We start from the raw sequence: 17410 nt of genomic DNA, 5'->3' as shown, positions 1-17410 counted from the left end.
TATCCATTTTCTGGCTCCATGATTTGCTTCAACTAAAATTTCCAGGCCAGATAAATTTACAGTGTTGGAGACCAAAGTCCAAACTTTATTTGATGATGATAATTTGAATGCAAATTATAGCAATAATGAAGATAAGTGAATTGACTGCTTTCATATTTTCAGTCTTTTTTTTTTTTTTTTTCAGATCTCACCTAAAACCAAAAATGTCTAATGTAATATCAGCGTCACCTAGTATATGCCCTGAAATGCACCCCATTCAGTGCTGTGAAATGTTTGGAGAAAAGCTTAGAGAAGGTCCAGGGTATTTAGTGAGTGTCCGAATGATTCACGGGCACAGAAAGCGCACGAGTAACTTCGTGGTTCTGTAGAAGATTTGAAGTACGGCATCATTTCAGACGCATGGCAGGTCGAGCTGTGCTACTGGCATTATGCTGTAGAAGACAGGAACTGATTGACAAACAGATCACTTTTCTATCTGCCTGATAGCTCATCAGTTAGTCTCGACATCACGTGGTTTATTCAGGATTCATTTCCAGCTGGATCTCTGTCCAGATGTTCACATCTTTTTACCAAAGTGTGAAAATTATTACCAGGTTACACACAATAGATATAAATATATGCAGGTTGTTTAAACCTGACAGACATTGTTAAGGTGCAGTTGGCTTCAACCTGTTCCTTCTACCCGATGATCTCCTCTTGAAGAATGCGTTCTACTAAATCATTCGTGTTCAGTCTGTAGGGCAGAACGGAGAACGTTACCATGTATGTGGGATATTTGGCTGTAAACAGTGTTCTGTTCCAGTCATGAAGATGTTTCTGGCAGCAAGTTACGGAGAAAGAAAATCTGATTCGAACTGAAAAACCACCAATAAAAAAAAAACAAAACAACCAGGACCAGAAAATACAAAGCTTAAGTGCCTGGATAGAATATGCGTTTACGAAAGCTCTTGTGCACTGCCAGAATTCCACTAAACTAAATCCTTATCTCCATTCTCATACCTGTTTACTCTGTTTTTGTTCACACTGTGTAGCTTTGAACTTGGGTTCTGAATAGACTCTGAGCATGGAGCAGTTCACTGAGACGGCGAGCGGAGGAGAGCAGATCGTGGTGCAGGCGTCTGGTGGAGCGGTGCAGCAGCAGGTACGAGATCTGCCTCTGAATGGATGGGAGTGGATGTGGTGTTACTGATGACCAGGTGGTGCAGGCCACTGTGTGTGTGTGTGTGTGTGTGAGTGAGAGAGAGAGGTGTGTATAACCGTATGGCTGCGTTCTCTGTGGTCCAGAGCACAGTGACTGCAGTGCAGCTGCAGGCCGACGGCCAGGTGGATGCGAGTGCGGCCCAGCAGGTGCAGACTCTCCAGGTAGTGGTATTTTCTCTCCGGCTCTTCAGCTGTCTGCATGTCAGCAACTACGACTTCGCTACGTTTCCCCAAAACAGCACAGAGATGATCATCCACATGTTAAATCCGTGCAATCCACAAGCGGAGCGAGACGGCGTGTGCAGCCGTGTCTCATTCGTTCATTTCATACATTTATTTAATACTGAATTTACTATTCAGGACATTAACGTTAAACATGATGCTACTCTGCATGATTATTTTACATACAGCCATTACGATGACTCTTACCATGGCACAAATATCATTTCTCCAGTGTTCTCCAGTGCATGAAGCGTATGACTGTGTGTCTGTGTGTGTCTGTGTGTGTCTGTGTGTGTCTGTGTGTGTGTGTGTGTGTGTGTGTGTGTTCAGTGTTGTACTCAGTGTTTGTTTCGCAGAACTCTGTGTACATTCTGCATGAAGTCATCTGAACATGAGACCATTGAGAGACCTGCGGCACCAGAAAAAAACAAACAAACCCTGATTTCTCTTGCTCTTATCTTCTAAGGTTCAAGGGCAGCCTTTAATGGTGCAGGTCAGCGGGGGTCAGCTCATCACCCCCTCCGGGCAGCCCATAATGGTACAGGCCGTGCCGGGAGGACAGGCGCAGACGATCATGCAGCTACCGGTGACGGGCTCTCAGGGTCTTCAGCAGGTGTGATAATAATAATAATAATATAATAATAATAATAATAATAATGTGTGGCTTGATACAGACTGTGTGTGGTATCAAAGAAAGAACTTAGCTGCAGGATTTTAGGAAATTTATTAATTAAGTGATATGCTATTAATAGGTTATTAAAGTATTATTATTATTATTATTATTATGATTCATATGGGTTTTAATCATGTAGCTAAATTGTTGGTCTCTATCAAGGTGAAAAGAGTAGACGCCAACCTTTAGTGCCAGCATCTCAAGTAATAATTGAAAATTGTGCTGACTCTGAGGTGCGTCTCTAACAGATCCAGCTCGTGCAGCCGGGACAGATTCAGCTCTCAGGAGGTCAAACGCTACAGGTACAAACTGCACAGGGACAGACGCAGCAGATCATCATCCAGCAGCCGCAGACCGCAGTGACCGCAGGACAGAACCAGGTCTCAACACACACATGCACATAAAAACGACATACAGGCTGCTGTAGGTCTTTAAAATTATTATAATATAGGAAGGGAACTGCAATAAGCAGACAACTATAACTGATGCATGATATTACAGTTTGTTTGAGTGCCGTAGTTTATCATAATGTACTATAAAGACTACATAACATACCGTATAACACTGGATTAATATTGTACTATATTTATAATATGCAACACACAGTCTCCTGTGTAAATGTGTAAATGTGTAAATGTGTGAGTGTGTGTGTGTCTCAGCCTCAGCAGATCACAGTGCAGGGTCAGCAGGCTCAGACAGCGGAGGGTCAGACCATCCTGTACCAGCCGGTCAACTCTGATGGAACCATCCTCCAGCAGGGTAATACAACAAAACCACAGGTTCACCCACTACAGGTTTCATTTAGGAAAGACGTTGATATCACAGTAAAATAGAAATCCAGATTGGGATTGATGAAGCCAGACATTGTCATGAAAATGTATTATTTATACACAGGCAGGAAAGTATCTCTACAGAGCTCATGCACTAGTACTCTAGTGCACACTCTGATGTTACAGAAAGTGTGTTAGCTCAGATTGAGTCTTCAACCTCTCTCTTTTCTGTGTGTTTGTTCTCTTCAGGCATGATCACTATTCCAGCCGCCAGTTTAGCAGGAGGTCAGATCATCCAGGCGGGGTCAAACGCGAGCGGCACCGGGGGTCAGGGCACCGTGACCGTCGCCGTTCCTGTCACAGGAAACGTGGTCAACGCTGGAGGGATGGTCATGGTGGGTCGATCATGGGCTGAGGCTTATCCAGAGTTATAGTTACCTATAATGTTCTTTCACATGTAATTTGCCAATTTGTTAAATATGTTTTTGTAAAATGTGGCACCACTTGTGTGTTTATCAGATGGTCCAAAGCGGCGGCTCTGTCCCGACCATGCAGCGGATCCCTCTCCCCGGAGCAGAGATGCTGGAGGAGGAGCCGCTGTACGTCAACGCTAAGCAGTACCACCGCATCCTGAAGAGACGCCAGGCCCGCGCCAAGCTGGAGGCCGAGGGCAAGATCCCCAAAGAGAGGAGGGTGAGTTAAACACGCTTAACAGAAATAATGGATTTAATTTTTGCGAGAAATTTTTACGTTAGAAATGAGGTACTGCGTCAGCCTTTAAAGATGTGGTGTGTATTTTGTAGAGTGTTTAGAACTGTAATAATCGTATAATTTAAATGCTAACGTTTACAGTGTGACTCTCAGTATTGCCTTTTTAGGTATTTTCTGCTTCTGCTGTTTGTATTTTTTATTTTTTATTCTGGACGTTAACTCCAGCTCAGCTCCGCCCCTTTATGGAGACAGCAGTTTTAGTGATGGCGTGTACGATGTGTTAACCTGATTGTTCTTATTATCCTAGAAATACCTGCACGAGTCTCGTCATCGGCACGCCATGGCGCGGAAGCGTGGTGACGGTGGACGCTTCTTTTCGGTGAAGGAGAAGGAGGAGCTGACTGTGCAGGTGAGCGGGAGGCTCCAGATAAATCCCGGCACTGATTGGACTTCCATCTCAGCCCCGCCCCTGGGATAACAATCGCAGGCTTTTAAGCAATACACGCTCCCCTTTACAAGCCAAAGAGACTGCATGTGTGTACGTGTGTGTGTGCACATGTCTGTCTGTCTGTGTGTGTGTGTGTGTGTGTGTGTGTGTGTTAATGCTTTCAGGCTTCCTCACATGCATGCATCTTTTATTATTGCTGAGAACGTGTTGAGACATGGTTAACTTAATATTAATGTAATAAATGCATAGTAAATATGTTCAGCACTTTGTCCTTATAGTCACTGTTTCAAAGCTAAAACCAGTTTTGGCTGGTTTTGGACAGTTTCAGCAGTTTGGGTAACTTGTCCACCTGTATGGACTGCACTGTACAGAGTGTATTTGTGTGTGTAATGTCTAAAAACAGCCGTGGTTCTGTTAAACAGCTTCACATACGTGTGTGTGTGTGTGTGTAGCGAACACATCTTAAACCCGTCCTTGCGCTGCCCCAGTATTAACATTAACACATTAACAAAAGTGCTCTAGCTGATAGAAAGTAGAGATTACACTTTAATCACATTTTAATCTGACTTCACTTAATCTCAGTAACTCAGTATTTAATTTATTCCTTCCCCATACTTTCTTATTATTCATGATTATTCACAATAAACCGGCCGATTCCAAGCTTCATCGAGCTTCAGGACTCATCATTTGCAGTATTTTGCTTTTCTCTGTAACCTAAAATGTTATTCTCATCTGTGCCGTCTGCATGGCTTGTCTGTGTCTGTGTCTGTATCGCTGCTACGTTTGGAGTTTTATTTCATTGCTTAATTATTTGTCATAAGTTATTTACATGTTTAAAATGTTTGGAAAGGAATGCATGTGTTTTAACCTGCTGTATAAAACACACTGTTTTGTCATGTTCATATTCCTGGTGTTTTCTTGTACTTTCTCTTCTGTTACTTTTTTTTTTTTTAATTTGCAAATAAACACTTTTTTTTTAGTTTTCTTTTTTCTTGTTTTTAATATCCAAAGGATTATCCAATTTTTTCTGACTTTACTATAATGTAAAATATTGATTATTATTTTACTGTCATATATTTTGGACATTTAGAGATGTTGTGACTTTAATGACATTTACTAAAGTGATATTAATAGAGTAATGCAGATCCACATGATAAGTGGATTTTAAAAATTTTATGTGAGTTTATCATCACTCAGGGTAGTATGTGTATATAATAAAATAGAAAAAATGTCACAGTGTAATCGATTGTAATTGCCTTCATTGCTCCTCCTCTTCCTCTCTCTGTTCGGCAGGTGGAGTCAGAGCAGGCCCCGGTCGGAGAGGAAGCTGTGACTCAGATGATCAGCGTTTCATAACCCTTCGTAACACTTCATACGGTGTTCACTGCAGTGTAAAGCTGAAAGCTCGCTCCAAATCACAGCCGGTGCTTTGTACAGATTTCTACACTGGCTCTGTTACAGTCTGGTGCTTAATGAGCGAGAATGCTGATCTAGGATCAGTTTTTTAGCCTTTAACCTTGTAAATAATGCCACTATAAAGGCACGGAGAGCTGATCCCAGATCAGTGCGCTGCAGAACTGCCCATTTCTGTATGAAAGCATGGAAAGACTCGAGGACACAGAACCTGCACATTTCTTATCGCCTTGTACGACGTGTAAGGGCGACTCACGAGGTCGCTTCTGTGTGTTTTATTTTATATGGGATCTGATTGGCTTCTAAGCATGAGTTTCAATATCTTTGTTTGAATCTTGATGTTGTAGTGAGACAAAGGCAGATCAAAGAAGCTTATTTAAATACATCTGACATGTTTATTGTGGACAGCCTGAGTTACATTTCCTCATACACATTGTGAAAAGTGAAACTATTTCGCTGACTATGCACTTCCACACTGATCTCCAGAACGTACCAAATACTTAAAAGTCTCCAAGGCCATCTCATGGCAACTTCACAGCACAAATATCCATTTGATAAATAAAAAAGCTGATGTGTTTGGAAATGCAAGCAGCGTGAATGCTTATGGCTGTGTTTAGCAGTGGTGGGTGACTTTTACAGATCAGATCATTTGTACAGTAAACTCTGGAACTATTGGCACCCTCAGGAGAAATTGTTTTGCAAGAATTAATGTTAATTTCCCCGATAGCTTCCATCTTGTTTTTGATACTTATATTTTTCTTTTAGCACTTAATTTTGTGGACATGATTTGTGGAAATCATTGCTTGTTTGAATGTAAGAGCTCCCTACGCAGTCTCTGGAGTGTCATCCCACTTTTAAACATGAGATTAACAAAATAATGTTCCATCTCTTCCTGAAGTAAACATAATTTCTGTTGTTAATTGTTAATTACACTAACGCCAGATTTACCTCCGGACTGTGAACCGACTGTTTAACCATCGACTTTTCATGCTTTTTAAAGAAATAGTTCAAAAATCTTGGCACTTAGAAAGAGAAGTTTCTCCATGGGTGTGGCTATGTCTAATTTTGAATCTGACTTGTGTGTTTCTTTGCCAGGCAACTACACAACATCCCAAAGGAACTGTGATTAAATATAGAGGCCTGATAGTCATTTCCAAATGCCATGCACGTAGACCAAACCCCTGAGAGACAGATGGTCTAAATCAGATCACGAACTCCATAACACTGTTTGAACAGCAGGTTTTGAAAGGCAGGTTCTATTGACTTGGGTTTTATATGACAAAAATTGTTAGAGTCTACGATCTCTGTCAGTCTACAATCACCGAGTATCCTCTTCCCACCACTAGAGGGTGCCGTTCAGAAGAGCCGCACGTGTAATACACGATCACGGTCTTTCTCTTCAGCAGTGGAGGACACTGCGTCCCTAAAACGAGCCTTGATATTGATGTTGTTCCTTTTTGTTCTCGTGTTCAAGCCTCGCTCATTGTCAGAGTGTCAAAACTGGCCTCAGATCAGCAGAAAAATGGAGGCATCCACCAACAACCACCCACTGGACCAGCTCTCCCAGCTCAATAGCCACACATTAGCATAAAAATGGTGTGCTACGAATAATCAGGCCTGGAATAGTGCCGAATAATTTGTGCTTTTTTTCAAACAAGAGGTGCTTCATTAGTTCAATAGCTGGGATAAAATGCAGCACGTCGCCCAATTTGAATTTAAGACGAGAGATGGATGGATAAGCCTTGGCTCTCTTTTATAACATACAGATTTAAGGTTAAAAAAAAGAAAGAAAAACTTACCACAGTACAAGAAAGGATTTAAAATGAAGGCCCGTGTTTATATTGTGCCACAAAAATACCTGTGTAGTTACACAACTGTAATGTAACCCGAGGTGGTAAAAGTACCCAAGTAAAGACCTTAAAGACCTGCTAGCATGAGCTACAACTGACCTTTTTTGCTTAGGCTTAGGTCTGTTTCACTATGGCACGTAGCTATCCAACAATTTGATCGAAGAATGATGTTCACTGTGGTAAATAAATAAAAATGTTTACATGAAATATAATCACGGTTTCTTAAAGATGAGGTGTTTTCATCCCTCACTTTGTTTAATCACATTTTACTGGCCACCAGCAAATATGGTGAGGAACAGGATTAACCAATCAGAATCATGTGTTTTTCCCAGTAGATCTGGTTTTATAAGGTGAGATACTTTCCATCATATTACTAGCATGTATTTTTTTAAAAAATCTTTTTCAGTGGAACTCATAAATTTAACTTTAATGTTATTTAAATGATAAGTTGACGGTAAATGGTGCTTTTACTGCTATTCATAACACTGATCACACTTATAACTGTACCAGTCACACAGTGGTATTCTTTAGCCTATTTTATTATATATTCTCATATATAAATTCTCTGTAGTTACATTATATTTTCCTATATGTGTAATTACACAGGTATTAAAGACACTTAATGTAAAGTGGGACCAAAAGAACTTGTGTTCAGTTTTCAGGGTGTGTAAATGATATCACCACCACCACAATGCACAATATCAATTATTATAAAGTTCTATATTGCTAATAACACTCACCCTTTTGGACACCAGCCTGCTGCAGTGCATTGTGGGATTGGATGACGCTTTCAGCCGTGACTTACAAAATAGCAAATCTCCTTAAACAGTGCAGTATATTGTCAATAGGTACAGGATGATCATGACATTTTCTTGTTTTGATCCTGATTGGACATTATGTATTTTTTCCCCAGCAAAACTCTAACAGCAGTCCTATCTGGTCATTCCTTGTAAAAAAAAAAATTATAATAATAAAAAAAATAGAGTGAATCCATAGAGTCCTGTCACATCTGGTGACCGTGTCTGCTCCCGGAGCTCCTGTTAAGTAAAAATGGTCCAGGAGAGAGTTTTTCATACACGTGTGAGTTGCACACTGATGCTCGTGCAGCACTTGGAGACGCTGTGGTAGACAGGGAGGATGAAGATCTCCAGAAGGCTAGTCCATAGCATCTCCAGCCAGCTGGTGTTCATGAAGATTACCTTTACACACGGAGTGAGAAGCCTGAAGGACAAGAGAGGAAAGCTCAAGTCATTCCAAGATTGGCATTACCTGCTCATCACTGTGAATGATGAAGTGAAGTGAAGTGAAGATGCCACAAGTTCAGTTCCCCTCTACAACAGTATAAATTATTTAAAAAACCAGGATGTTGATATTAAGTTAAATAAACTGCTCGTACCAGATGTGTAGGCAGGTGAGGAACGCGAAGAGAACTCCAGCGATGATGGAGAACGGGACGGCGAGCACTGCGGTGATGATGCGATACAACCAAACCCGGGACACCTCGAAGAGTGCGTTGCTCCAGAACCACACCCGGTCTCCAGTGCGCACTGAGAGCGGCTCGGCTATCACGTCCTCGAAACTCACCTGAACACACACACACACACACACACACACACACACACGAGGCTTACATGTCTGACCTGATATTCTAACATTGCCTGACCTTTCAGAGACGTAGCTGTGTAATCATGTGCTATAAGTAAAGAATAAAACCCCATGTCATTCTGTTAAAGGAAAATAATCAACAGGGTCTCCACCTTCTGACCAATTATATTCGAGATTTCAACAGTGATGCGGTATAACGTTAGAAGAAATGTAACACAGGTAGCCTCAGGCAAACTGTGAGCAAAATCATCACAAGCAAGCTGTTGCTTGCTTATGTGGTTTCTGAGACTGTATGTCACACTGATGTCAGCAGCGGCCATCTTGTAACCAGAATCACTGTGAAGTTGCAGCTGCTTATGTATTACTGATATTACTGCAACACATGTTGTCATTGATTTTGCCCGGCAGTTTATTATGCTAAATGGTGATCATATGATGAACTGTTCAACTATATTAGCCTGGTACAATACCTTCATTGAGCTAAGTGTCATATTTGGGTCATTTTGGATAATTTTGTATGATCTGTCTCAGTCCAATGCTAGTGTTAATCTCATGGGATGCAGATAAGCATCAGCCTGCATTAACAAACCCACACTGAAACTCCTTCAGCTCATTAGTGGAGTATTAGCATATGAACAACAGATGCTGTGATCACTTATAGTGAGCGCTCATTAGGGGTTTTTGGAGAATACTTCAATGGCTAATAATGTGGAGCATATTTCAGCAGTTTGAACTTGAGACAAAAGAGCACAGGTTGATAAAATCGCACATGGAACATGTATGCGTCTGCTTTGCTTTTCATTACTCCTACATATATATATACACGGCATTTTATATGAGGGGTTTTCTACTTTAATGGCAGATTATATAATCATAGTGATTAAAACAAATCTGAGTATGAAATGCAGCATACAAGTAAAAAGATTTCTTATAGGAAAACAATCAATGACAGGGTGGTGTAATGAAGTGGAATTAATGATAAAACCCCCGGAAGTTGATTATTTTCTAATAACAGCACATCCCAAATGTTTCATTTCTATTATACCACAGAAGTTTGTCAACGCTAACAATTTTTCATTTATTAAAGAATGAAATGCACATTGTGCTTTTATCTGTTTACAGTTACATTTAATGTTATGGAACATCCATGAAATTAGTTAGTTCCTGTTACCACTTATGTTATAGCAGCTATAAACAGTCATTCCCTCACCAGCTCCTTCATCCATTGTTCCTGTGTCCTGAAAACTTACAAAAAATTACAGTTTTACTTCTGACTTACTGACACTGGAGACTCCTTCCATTAATAGTAAATAAATATCTCCTCGCAGAAACCTTCACCATATAAACCGTTACAAATGTTTTTAAATTCATTCAGTAGTGATAGAAATTCATATAACAATCATTAACACCTTCTGACCAATCAACCAATCAGAATCAGCAGAGCTGTGGTATATGTGGCTTTACTGAGGTAACATGACGATATAACCAGGATGGGTTTAGCCAGAGAACTCTTTGATGCACTTAGATATATATTTTTACACAACTTATGTGTTAAAACAAAACAAAACAAAAAACTTAGGAGATTTCCTGCTCACACAGTATGAGATGAATCTCCATCAGTGTGCTGCTATAATTGTGTTCATGATCTGAACAAGAACAACTGTGCTGCTTTTATCTTCCATCTGTCTCAGAGCAGCAGCTGTTAGCATTTACTTCAAGACAAAGTCTGTCTTTATACTTTACCTAATGAGCAAAGAGGAAACACGGACCTCTCGAGAGAAACATGTTTGTTTAGTGCAGTGGACAACAGAAGGGCAGGAGCACTCCTTCTCAGTATTAGTGTTATACCCTGTATTGTGTGCTTGAAATATACTTCTGAGCACAGTTTTTTCTGGAATTACAGTCTCCAAGAGTGCAAATTATTATTCATGTGGACTTTAATTTAATAGCATTTAATTCAGATGCTTTACACTGCTTTTGCAGGAGTTATTGATGCAGCGATATTGATGCAAAAGAATCACAATATAAGGTGAAGTCAGGTCACAATGAGCCGGATAAGTTTGGAGCGTCCTACATCTTTGAATTTCCACTGCCAACATTTAATGTGTAGACAATGATCTCATTTGTCGCAGGTTGCAAAAGTGGGTGTGGCATTGCTGTTTTTGGTATGCGATGAAGAAAATTGCATGCCAAAAGGTGTCCCAATTTACCTGATGTCACCCTATGACCCATTTTATGCTAAAAATTCCCTTATCAAGTCAAGTCTTCATCTTCTAAACCTGAGGAATTCCAAGTACATGGAGTTCGTCTGAAAGATTTGGTCCATTTCCAGGATTAAGCACATAATCTCTCCACCAGATTTAATCTCAAATTTACTTTTGGACTAAATCACACTGTCCATATGAGTACTGTGTCTCAGCTGGGACGTACTTTATCACTAACGTGACCCTGTGATCCAGTAAGTCATTCAATTACCTTGAGGCATTCGTTCATCTGTCGCGGATCTCTCTCGTTGATCAGAGGCCTCGTGTCGCTCTGCGTCGAGACCATATCCTCCTCTTCCTCCTCCTCTTCTTCTTCCTCCATGACCGTCTCCAGCTGTGTCTTCCAGGGCTGCTGTCCCTCACTGTCCTCGCTGTCTCCGTCATCTCCGAGGTCGATCTCTGTATCTACAGGGGCCGTACTCCTCATCATGGTGCTGGTCATAAACACAAAAAAACTCTTTAACACAGTAAAACTCTGAACAGCGCGTTGGCCGTGTTGCTGCAGTGCGGGGGTTGAGGGACGGATATATTAGGAAAGTGACCGTGCTCGTACAAGAATTCCCTTTGGGAAGATCTGTACCCCCTGCTAGATGAGCTATAAATACTGCAGGATGGGCCGTCACTTGTTAAACACTCCTCTTGAAAGTAACCAGAGAAGCACATGGAGGATCAGACCTGGGTTTCTCACAATGAAAGTCATTTTTTGCGTGACTTGATAGATAGATAGGTAGATAGATACTTAAAGGGGCAGTATGTGATGTTGAGAGCCCACTGTTGTCTTTCCCCTCTGATGAAACCCTCAACTTTCCCCCAAATGACCCCGCCTCCTCTGTTAATACCGTATGCCACATGTGCTGCTGTTTAAGGAAAAAGGGGCAGGGCTTAGCTCTTCTGTTTTGACAGGGGCGCGGCTAATTTCTGGGCCGGAAAAATGTAAACAGAATCCTGAAATGATGAAACTAAAGTGATTCTCTGCATTCTCTGCATTTTGAAATACTTCAAATCACAAATTTTCTCAGATTTTTTAAAATTAATTTTAGGTTTAGAAACATTTTAAACTTTACAAACTCCATCTTTAAGAAACAGGACATTTTTAATAGGAGCATTTTACACGCTTTATAAAGTGTTTGTGAAGTTGTGGTAAAAAAAGTGAAAAAAAAAAAATCTTTAAATGTCCTCTTTTACTTTATATAGGCTGTGTCTTCTTTCCTTATGTGATAAAACGTTAGCTCGGGCTCTTGCTGTAGAAGGATTACGATGATAAGGATGTGATGTGACCATGTTGAGATTCAGTCTGCTTTCTGCAGACAGAGTTTTCATCCCTGAAAAGATTTTGTAGGAGTGTCTCTACTGAATCTGAGTTAATGTATGACTTGACTCACTGAAACTTCTCGATAGAAGCTCAATAGCACCACCGGGCTTCTGCTCATCTTCAGAAGTGCTGTTTGCAGTTAGAGCTGGGCTCATTTTAAAGCTCATTTTAACATTCTGTTATTTTTAAGCTACCCATTTACACCACCAGTCAAAAGTTTGTATACATGTGCTCATAGAAGGTCTTCAATTTTACTCATTTTTGTTACATTAGAACAATAATGAAGACATTAAAACTAAGAATTAACACAAATAGAATTAACTAGTTGAGCCAACATTGAAATTCTTAATGATGAAGCTTTGCACACTCTCGGCATCTTCATGCGGAGTTTCACCCCGGAGGCTTTTTAAAAAATATAGATATTTTGACTTAGAAATAAATATATATGGGCATTAACTCCACTATTTACAAGTGTCTTAGAAACAAATCTCAACTGTAAAACTTACCAAACTGTCTTTAAATCAATGAAAAATTTAAATTGAATCTATTGTGTCCAAACTTTTGCCTAGCAATATAAACAAATCAAACTATCTGAGCTTTGATTTGATTGATTCGTAACTCAGTCTGCAGATAATAGATATGTTAGGAATCAAATGTGTAAACCCATATGTCCCAAATAACATATGAAGAGCAGATATAACTTAGTCATTCAAAGTGTGTGCTTGTTTTAGTGCGTAGCTCAAAAACGTCCAATTTGTCCGTGCTTGCGAATAGATCCGCCAGATTCACTTAGAGGAGTCGTTCAGAAAGAATGAATGTTCTGCAAATCACTAAAGCAAAAGAAAGAAAAGAAAAGACTGAGAAACAATATCCACACTGAAACACAAATCAACTGTTTAACAATTCATTATTAAAGCTGCAAAGTGCCTTCAGCATTAACACAGCTTGCGCTGATACTGTGGAATCCATTACGCACACAGCCAGGTGATGAATGGATTTGAGATTGTCGGTGACCTGTCAGTGTTTTATAACGGCAATAAAAAAACCTCACAGTCGCCATTCTGAACATTACAGAAAGACTTTATTCACTGCAAACACAATGACTTGTGTCTTTACATTATTATTATTATTATTATTATTATTATTATTTACATTATAAGTTATTTATGATAATGATCAACATTGTGGGTAGAAATAAGGAATAAAACAATTGGGAGAGTGTTTTATTCCTCTTATACCACAGTAAATTTCTAATGATTACACTTTTTTAATTAAAGAACAAGAATTTTTTTTCAGTTTATAGTTACCTTATAGTTACATTCGTGAAACAAGTTAGTTCCTGTTCTCACTTATGTTATAGCAGCTATAAACAGTCGTTTCCTCACCAGCCTTCTTTTTTTTCTCTGTTTAAGTCAGAACAAAAAACGCAGTTTGTCGTGTTCCTGAGAAACCACAAAGCGTAAACTCCTCTGTCCTGAAGATGTTGGAAAACTTAAAGTTACAGCTTTACCTCTGACTGTTACACTGACACTAGAGACTCTTTCCATAAATGTTAAATAAACTTCTCCTTACAGAAAACTTTAATCATTACACACATTTTTTTAGCACACGAGAATGAGCGGGTTCATATAAACCCGTGGCTTGCGGCTGCACTACTGTCAGAGCTGCTGTTATAGAAAATTAATCAACACCATTTGATCAATCAGAATCCAGAATTCATGGAAGAAAGGAGAATTAAGTTCCTTTAGCTTGAACGATATTTAGAGATGTTTACGTGCATTTCAGAAAAGTGATTTAAGCCACTTTGCTTAACACGAGCACGTCCTCTTGTTTGTCTCAAGTATGAATTGTTTACTTGACAGAATGCATTAGTCATAACTACGTGTTTGTGTGTGAGATCAGCACTAATGAAGTCAGCCATGACGTCTTTCAGAGAAACACAGCACCGTTTGAATCCACTACAGAAACAGAGGTCGTTGCGTCATGCAGCAATGGAATAATGTGAAAAAAAAAAAAAACAACAACTTTGAGCTTTTAGGAGGATTTGTTCCATTCACACATCATACTTGAGTGTGTATTTACAGCCACACGAGATTAAAACACCAAAATATCGTGCTTTTAAATTGAGTCTCTTTCTCTTAAACATTTTGTTAGTCCTGTACAGATCTACTCAATCAGGCATTGTTCAAACAAATTATTAAATGAAATGTCTTCTGATTTATATTTCATGCATAGGTGTGGAAATTAAATACATTAAGTTTGGTGAATATTAAATAAAATGAATAATAACAGTTTTAAATAAACTGAACTATTTTGGAATGAAGCAATTTGATCATAAGCTGTGTTTTTATTTAAACTTTTATATGCGATTTACATTGTGTAGTGTGCGCGCGCACGTATGTGTGTGTGTGTGTGTGTGTGAAAATAAAGAACAAGAAGAACAAAGATGGAAAGAAAAGAGAACCAAGTGAATCTGTGTTCTTCTTGCTTTTTATTTTCATACACACACACGCATACACACACACATACACACACACACACACACACTGTGCTTAGTGCTTGTGGGCTGCATTTACTTACTGTGGTATATGAAGGCGCTAATGGACTCTAAGTCTCTGTGGCAGATGGTGTGTATGAGAGGACATGGCTGATGAACATGTGATGTATTACTCTTTGGATTAAAAAGGAAAAGACACTTAAAGAACAAAATAGAAGCAGTATTCACAGAAAATAGGCCACATTAAATTTATTTTCATTTAAAGATAAAAACATTTTTATTGAGTGGATTATGAATAGGAATGTATCTTTCTCTTTCTTTCTTTCTCTTTCTTTCTTTCTTTCTTTCTTCTTTTCCGTGATATTTCTGATGTAGTTTTTGGGTGCATCATTGTTTAAACTGTGCAGACTCTCATGTACCTGCACCGGAGAGATCTGAAGATTGCACGTATAATTTGACACACATATAGCTCAAGTTTGTAAAATGCACCATATGCCAAAGCAAGCTACATTTATTTCTGTTTTTATTGAAACGTTCACTCATTTGGAGTACGTTAACGATAAAAGCGTTCACCAATCTTTATGCTTGTAGCTATGTAACTAGCTAATGCTAGGGTGCATCGTTACCATAAAACCCATGTGAATCTGTAGGCATATGTGACTTAACATCAAATACAGTTAAATTTGGTCAGATCTTATCTTTGAGTCCTGTGAAATATGTGAAAGTTAACTGACAAACATCCTCTTTAAATCTAAACAGGAACAACATCACAGCAGAAGCACGTTTGTAGCCTGTAGTACTGTATAGTAATATTAGTTTAGTTTAAATCCCTGTTTTATCACATACAGACAGACGGCATTGTGGGATATTTTTGGGGGGACACAAAATCTTTTACTAATGCGTTTCTGCGCTCTAATCTGACAATTTGTTAGATCTCTGTGTTTTTATGCTGCATGTCTATTGAGGTCATGCAGATTTTATACGTCTTATAGCAGAGAGTTATGTAAAAGTGTGTCACTATGACCTGGACAGGCAGCTCTGTGTGTGTGTGTGTGTGTGTGTGTGTGTGTGGGGCTCATGTTTAAGCAGGCGTAGCATGTAGTCCTGCTACAGCTGTTCCAGAGCTGATTTACTCTTATATAACTGTACATGTCAGCATCAGGGTCACGACCTCTCATAAATCCTCCTCTGTGGATGGACAGATGGCGGAAGCAGATACATACAGTATAAGGTGAGTTTATATATAATATGCAGTTTAATCTATGCACTGGTGTACACTGGTGTTGTGTTTGGTTATGTGAAACACCGTAATACACAGTTGTGAACACACAGCATATTATCATATGCTATCAGGGATGATTCAAAACTACGAAGCATTCTTCTATCCTCGTACCTGTCTACTTTTGAGAAGAAAAGCTGTCCTTTCTTTTCTAGGGAAGGCCCATAATCCCATAATTCCCTTATTAGCTTAATAGCGCTGTTCAAGGAATTGAGCTAACAAAGAACATTACCAGAACGTTCAGTCATTTTTGATATTGTAAATAAAAAGGTTACAAATATTAAGGTTCCTATAAGTAAAAATGTTGCAGCAACAATGTAGGTACTTGTTTGAGCTTTATGTTAAGTAAGTTTCTAAGTCCATAACGTTCGGAAAGCATTCTGCTATGCCAAAATTGTTCACAGAATTTCATATTTAGATTTTAGCTTGCTAATGTGAATCAACCAAACAAGCTATGTTAGTCTGGTAGTTCTTAGTTAGCTCGTAATTACTCTTTTATGTCATAGCTAATGGTATTCTTTACGGTTTTGATCACGCACGTGTTTGTAGATTGTTCTCAGGTAGATACCTAGCTAATTTATGATCTGACAGGCAGTGTATGGAATCTGTTATTTAGCAGTGAAGATAAAACGTAGAAGCTGATCCTGAATGTGATGCCTGCTGAGCTTTATACAGTTAAAATGCCGACCAGCTAAACCAATACAAGCAAACCACATAATTTTTTATTCCGTATTGCGATAATATATTGGTTCTGTAGTTTTACTGATTTTAATCATTATACGCCATTAAACAAACTCAATCTGTGCCAAGGGAAGTATTCCTTACCTTAGGTTAGGTAAGGGTGAGAGGAAGTTGGGATATTTAGATTCCCAAATTACAAATGAGGGGTCTTGTGTGCACTTTATAGCATGTTATTATCATGTTATAGCACTGTTTGCACAAAAAAGCTCCGCTTCATAATGTGCCATTTTAGTTACTGGGTTGTTATGGAGTATTAAATGCAGCAGACACTTATAAGGTCATTACTTATGCTTTTTGTGCTATAGCGTGATAAGTAGGCCTTTCTTTATCCCCTGGACCTTGACTAGCAGACACATTATCCAGCAGTGGAGCTCGCCGAGCCTGTTCAATCTTTTCTAAACAAAGACACGTTGTATAACACAGCG

The 17410-nt window shown here is 39.2% G+C and overlaps 2 protein-coding genes across 10 annotated transcripts in view; one reads left to right on the top strand and one right to left on the bottom strand.

The window, feature by feature from the left end:
- The window catches only part of nfya (nuclear transcription factor Y, alpha), a 6809-nt gene extending 967 nt beyond the window's left edge, over nucleotides 1-5842 (top strand). For 4 of the 9 annotated variants that reach the window (XM_026935557.3, XM_026935558.3, XM_026935559.3 and 1 more), the window contains exons 2-9: nucleotides 1032-1141; nucleotides 1285-1365; nucleotides 1889-2035; nucleotides 2344-2475; nucleotides 2755-2854; nucleotides 3115-3260; nucleotides 3385-3558; nucleotides 3884-5000. In XM_026935557.3, the coding sequence (XP_026791358.2) occupies nucleotides 1064-1141; nucleotides 1285-1365; nucleotides 1889-2035; nucleotides 2344-2475; nucleotides 2755-2854; nucleotides 3115-3260; nucleotides 3385-3558; nucleotides 3884-4054 (1029 nt within the window). In that variant the 5' untranslated portion in view covers nucleotides 1032-1063 and the 3' untranslated portion in view covers nucleotides 4055-5000. Of the gene's footprint in view, nucleotides 1-1031; nucleotides 1142-1284; nucleotides 1366-1888; nucleotides 2036-2343; nucleotides 2476-2754; nucleotides 2855-3114; nucleotides 3261-3384; nucleotides 3559-3883; nucleotides 5001-5317 lie in introns of those variants that run through there. The other 5 variants (XM_026935563.3, XM_034314366.2, XM_053227207.1 and 2 more) reach the window with 3 other exon arrangements.
- Nucleotides 5843-6527: 685 nt separating this feature from the next.
- Nucleotides 6528-11915, bottom strand: cav4a (caveolin 4a). Its single transcript, XM_026935565.3, has 3 exons — nucleotides 11368-11915; nucleotides 8684-8871; nucleotides 6528-8508 (listed from the first exon to the last, which is right to left on the bottom strand). The coding sequence occupies exons 1-3, from the start codon at nucleotides 11596-11598 to the stop codon at nucleotides 8358-8360; spliced, it is 570 nt and encodes a 189-aa protein (XP_026791366.1). The 5' UTR covers nucleotides 11599-11915; the 3' UTR covers nucleotides 6528-8357.
- Between the last annotated feature and the right edge of the window lie 5495 nt (nucleotides 11916-17410).

This window comes from Pangasianodon hypophthalmus, chromosome 20 (genome assembly GCF_027358585.1).
Source record: "Pangasianodon hypophthalmus isolate fPanHyp1 chromosome 20, fPanHyp1.pri, whole genome shotgun sequence".
Classification (NCBI taxonomy): domain Eukaryota; kingdom Metazoa; phylum Chordata; class Actinopteri; order Siluriformes; family Pangasiidae; genus Pangasianodon; species Pangasianodon hypophthalmus.
This window is presented reverse-complemented; position numbering and strand designations above follow the sequence as displayed.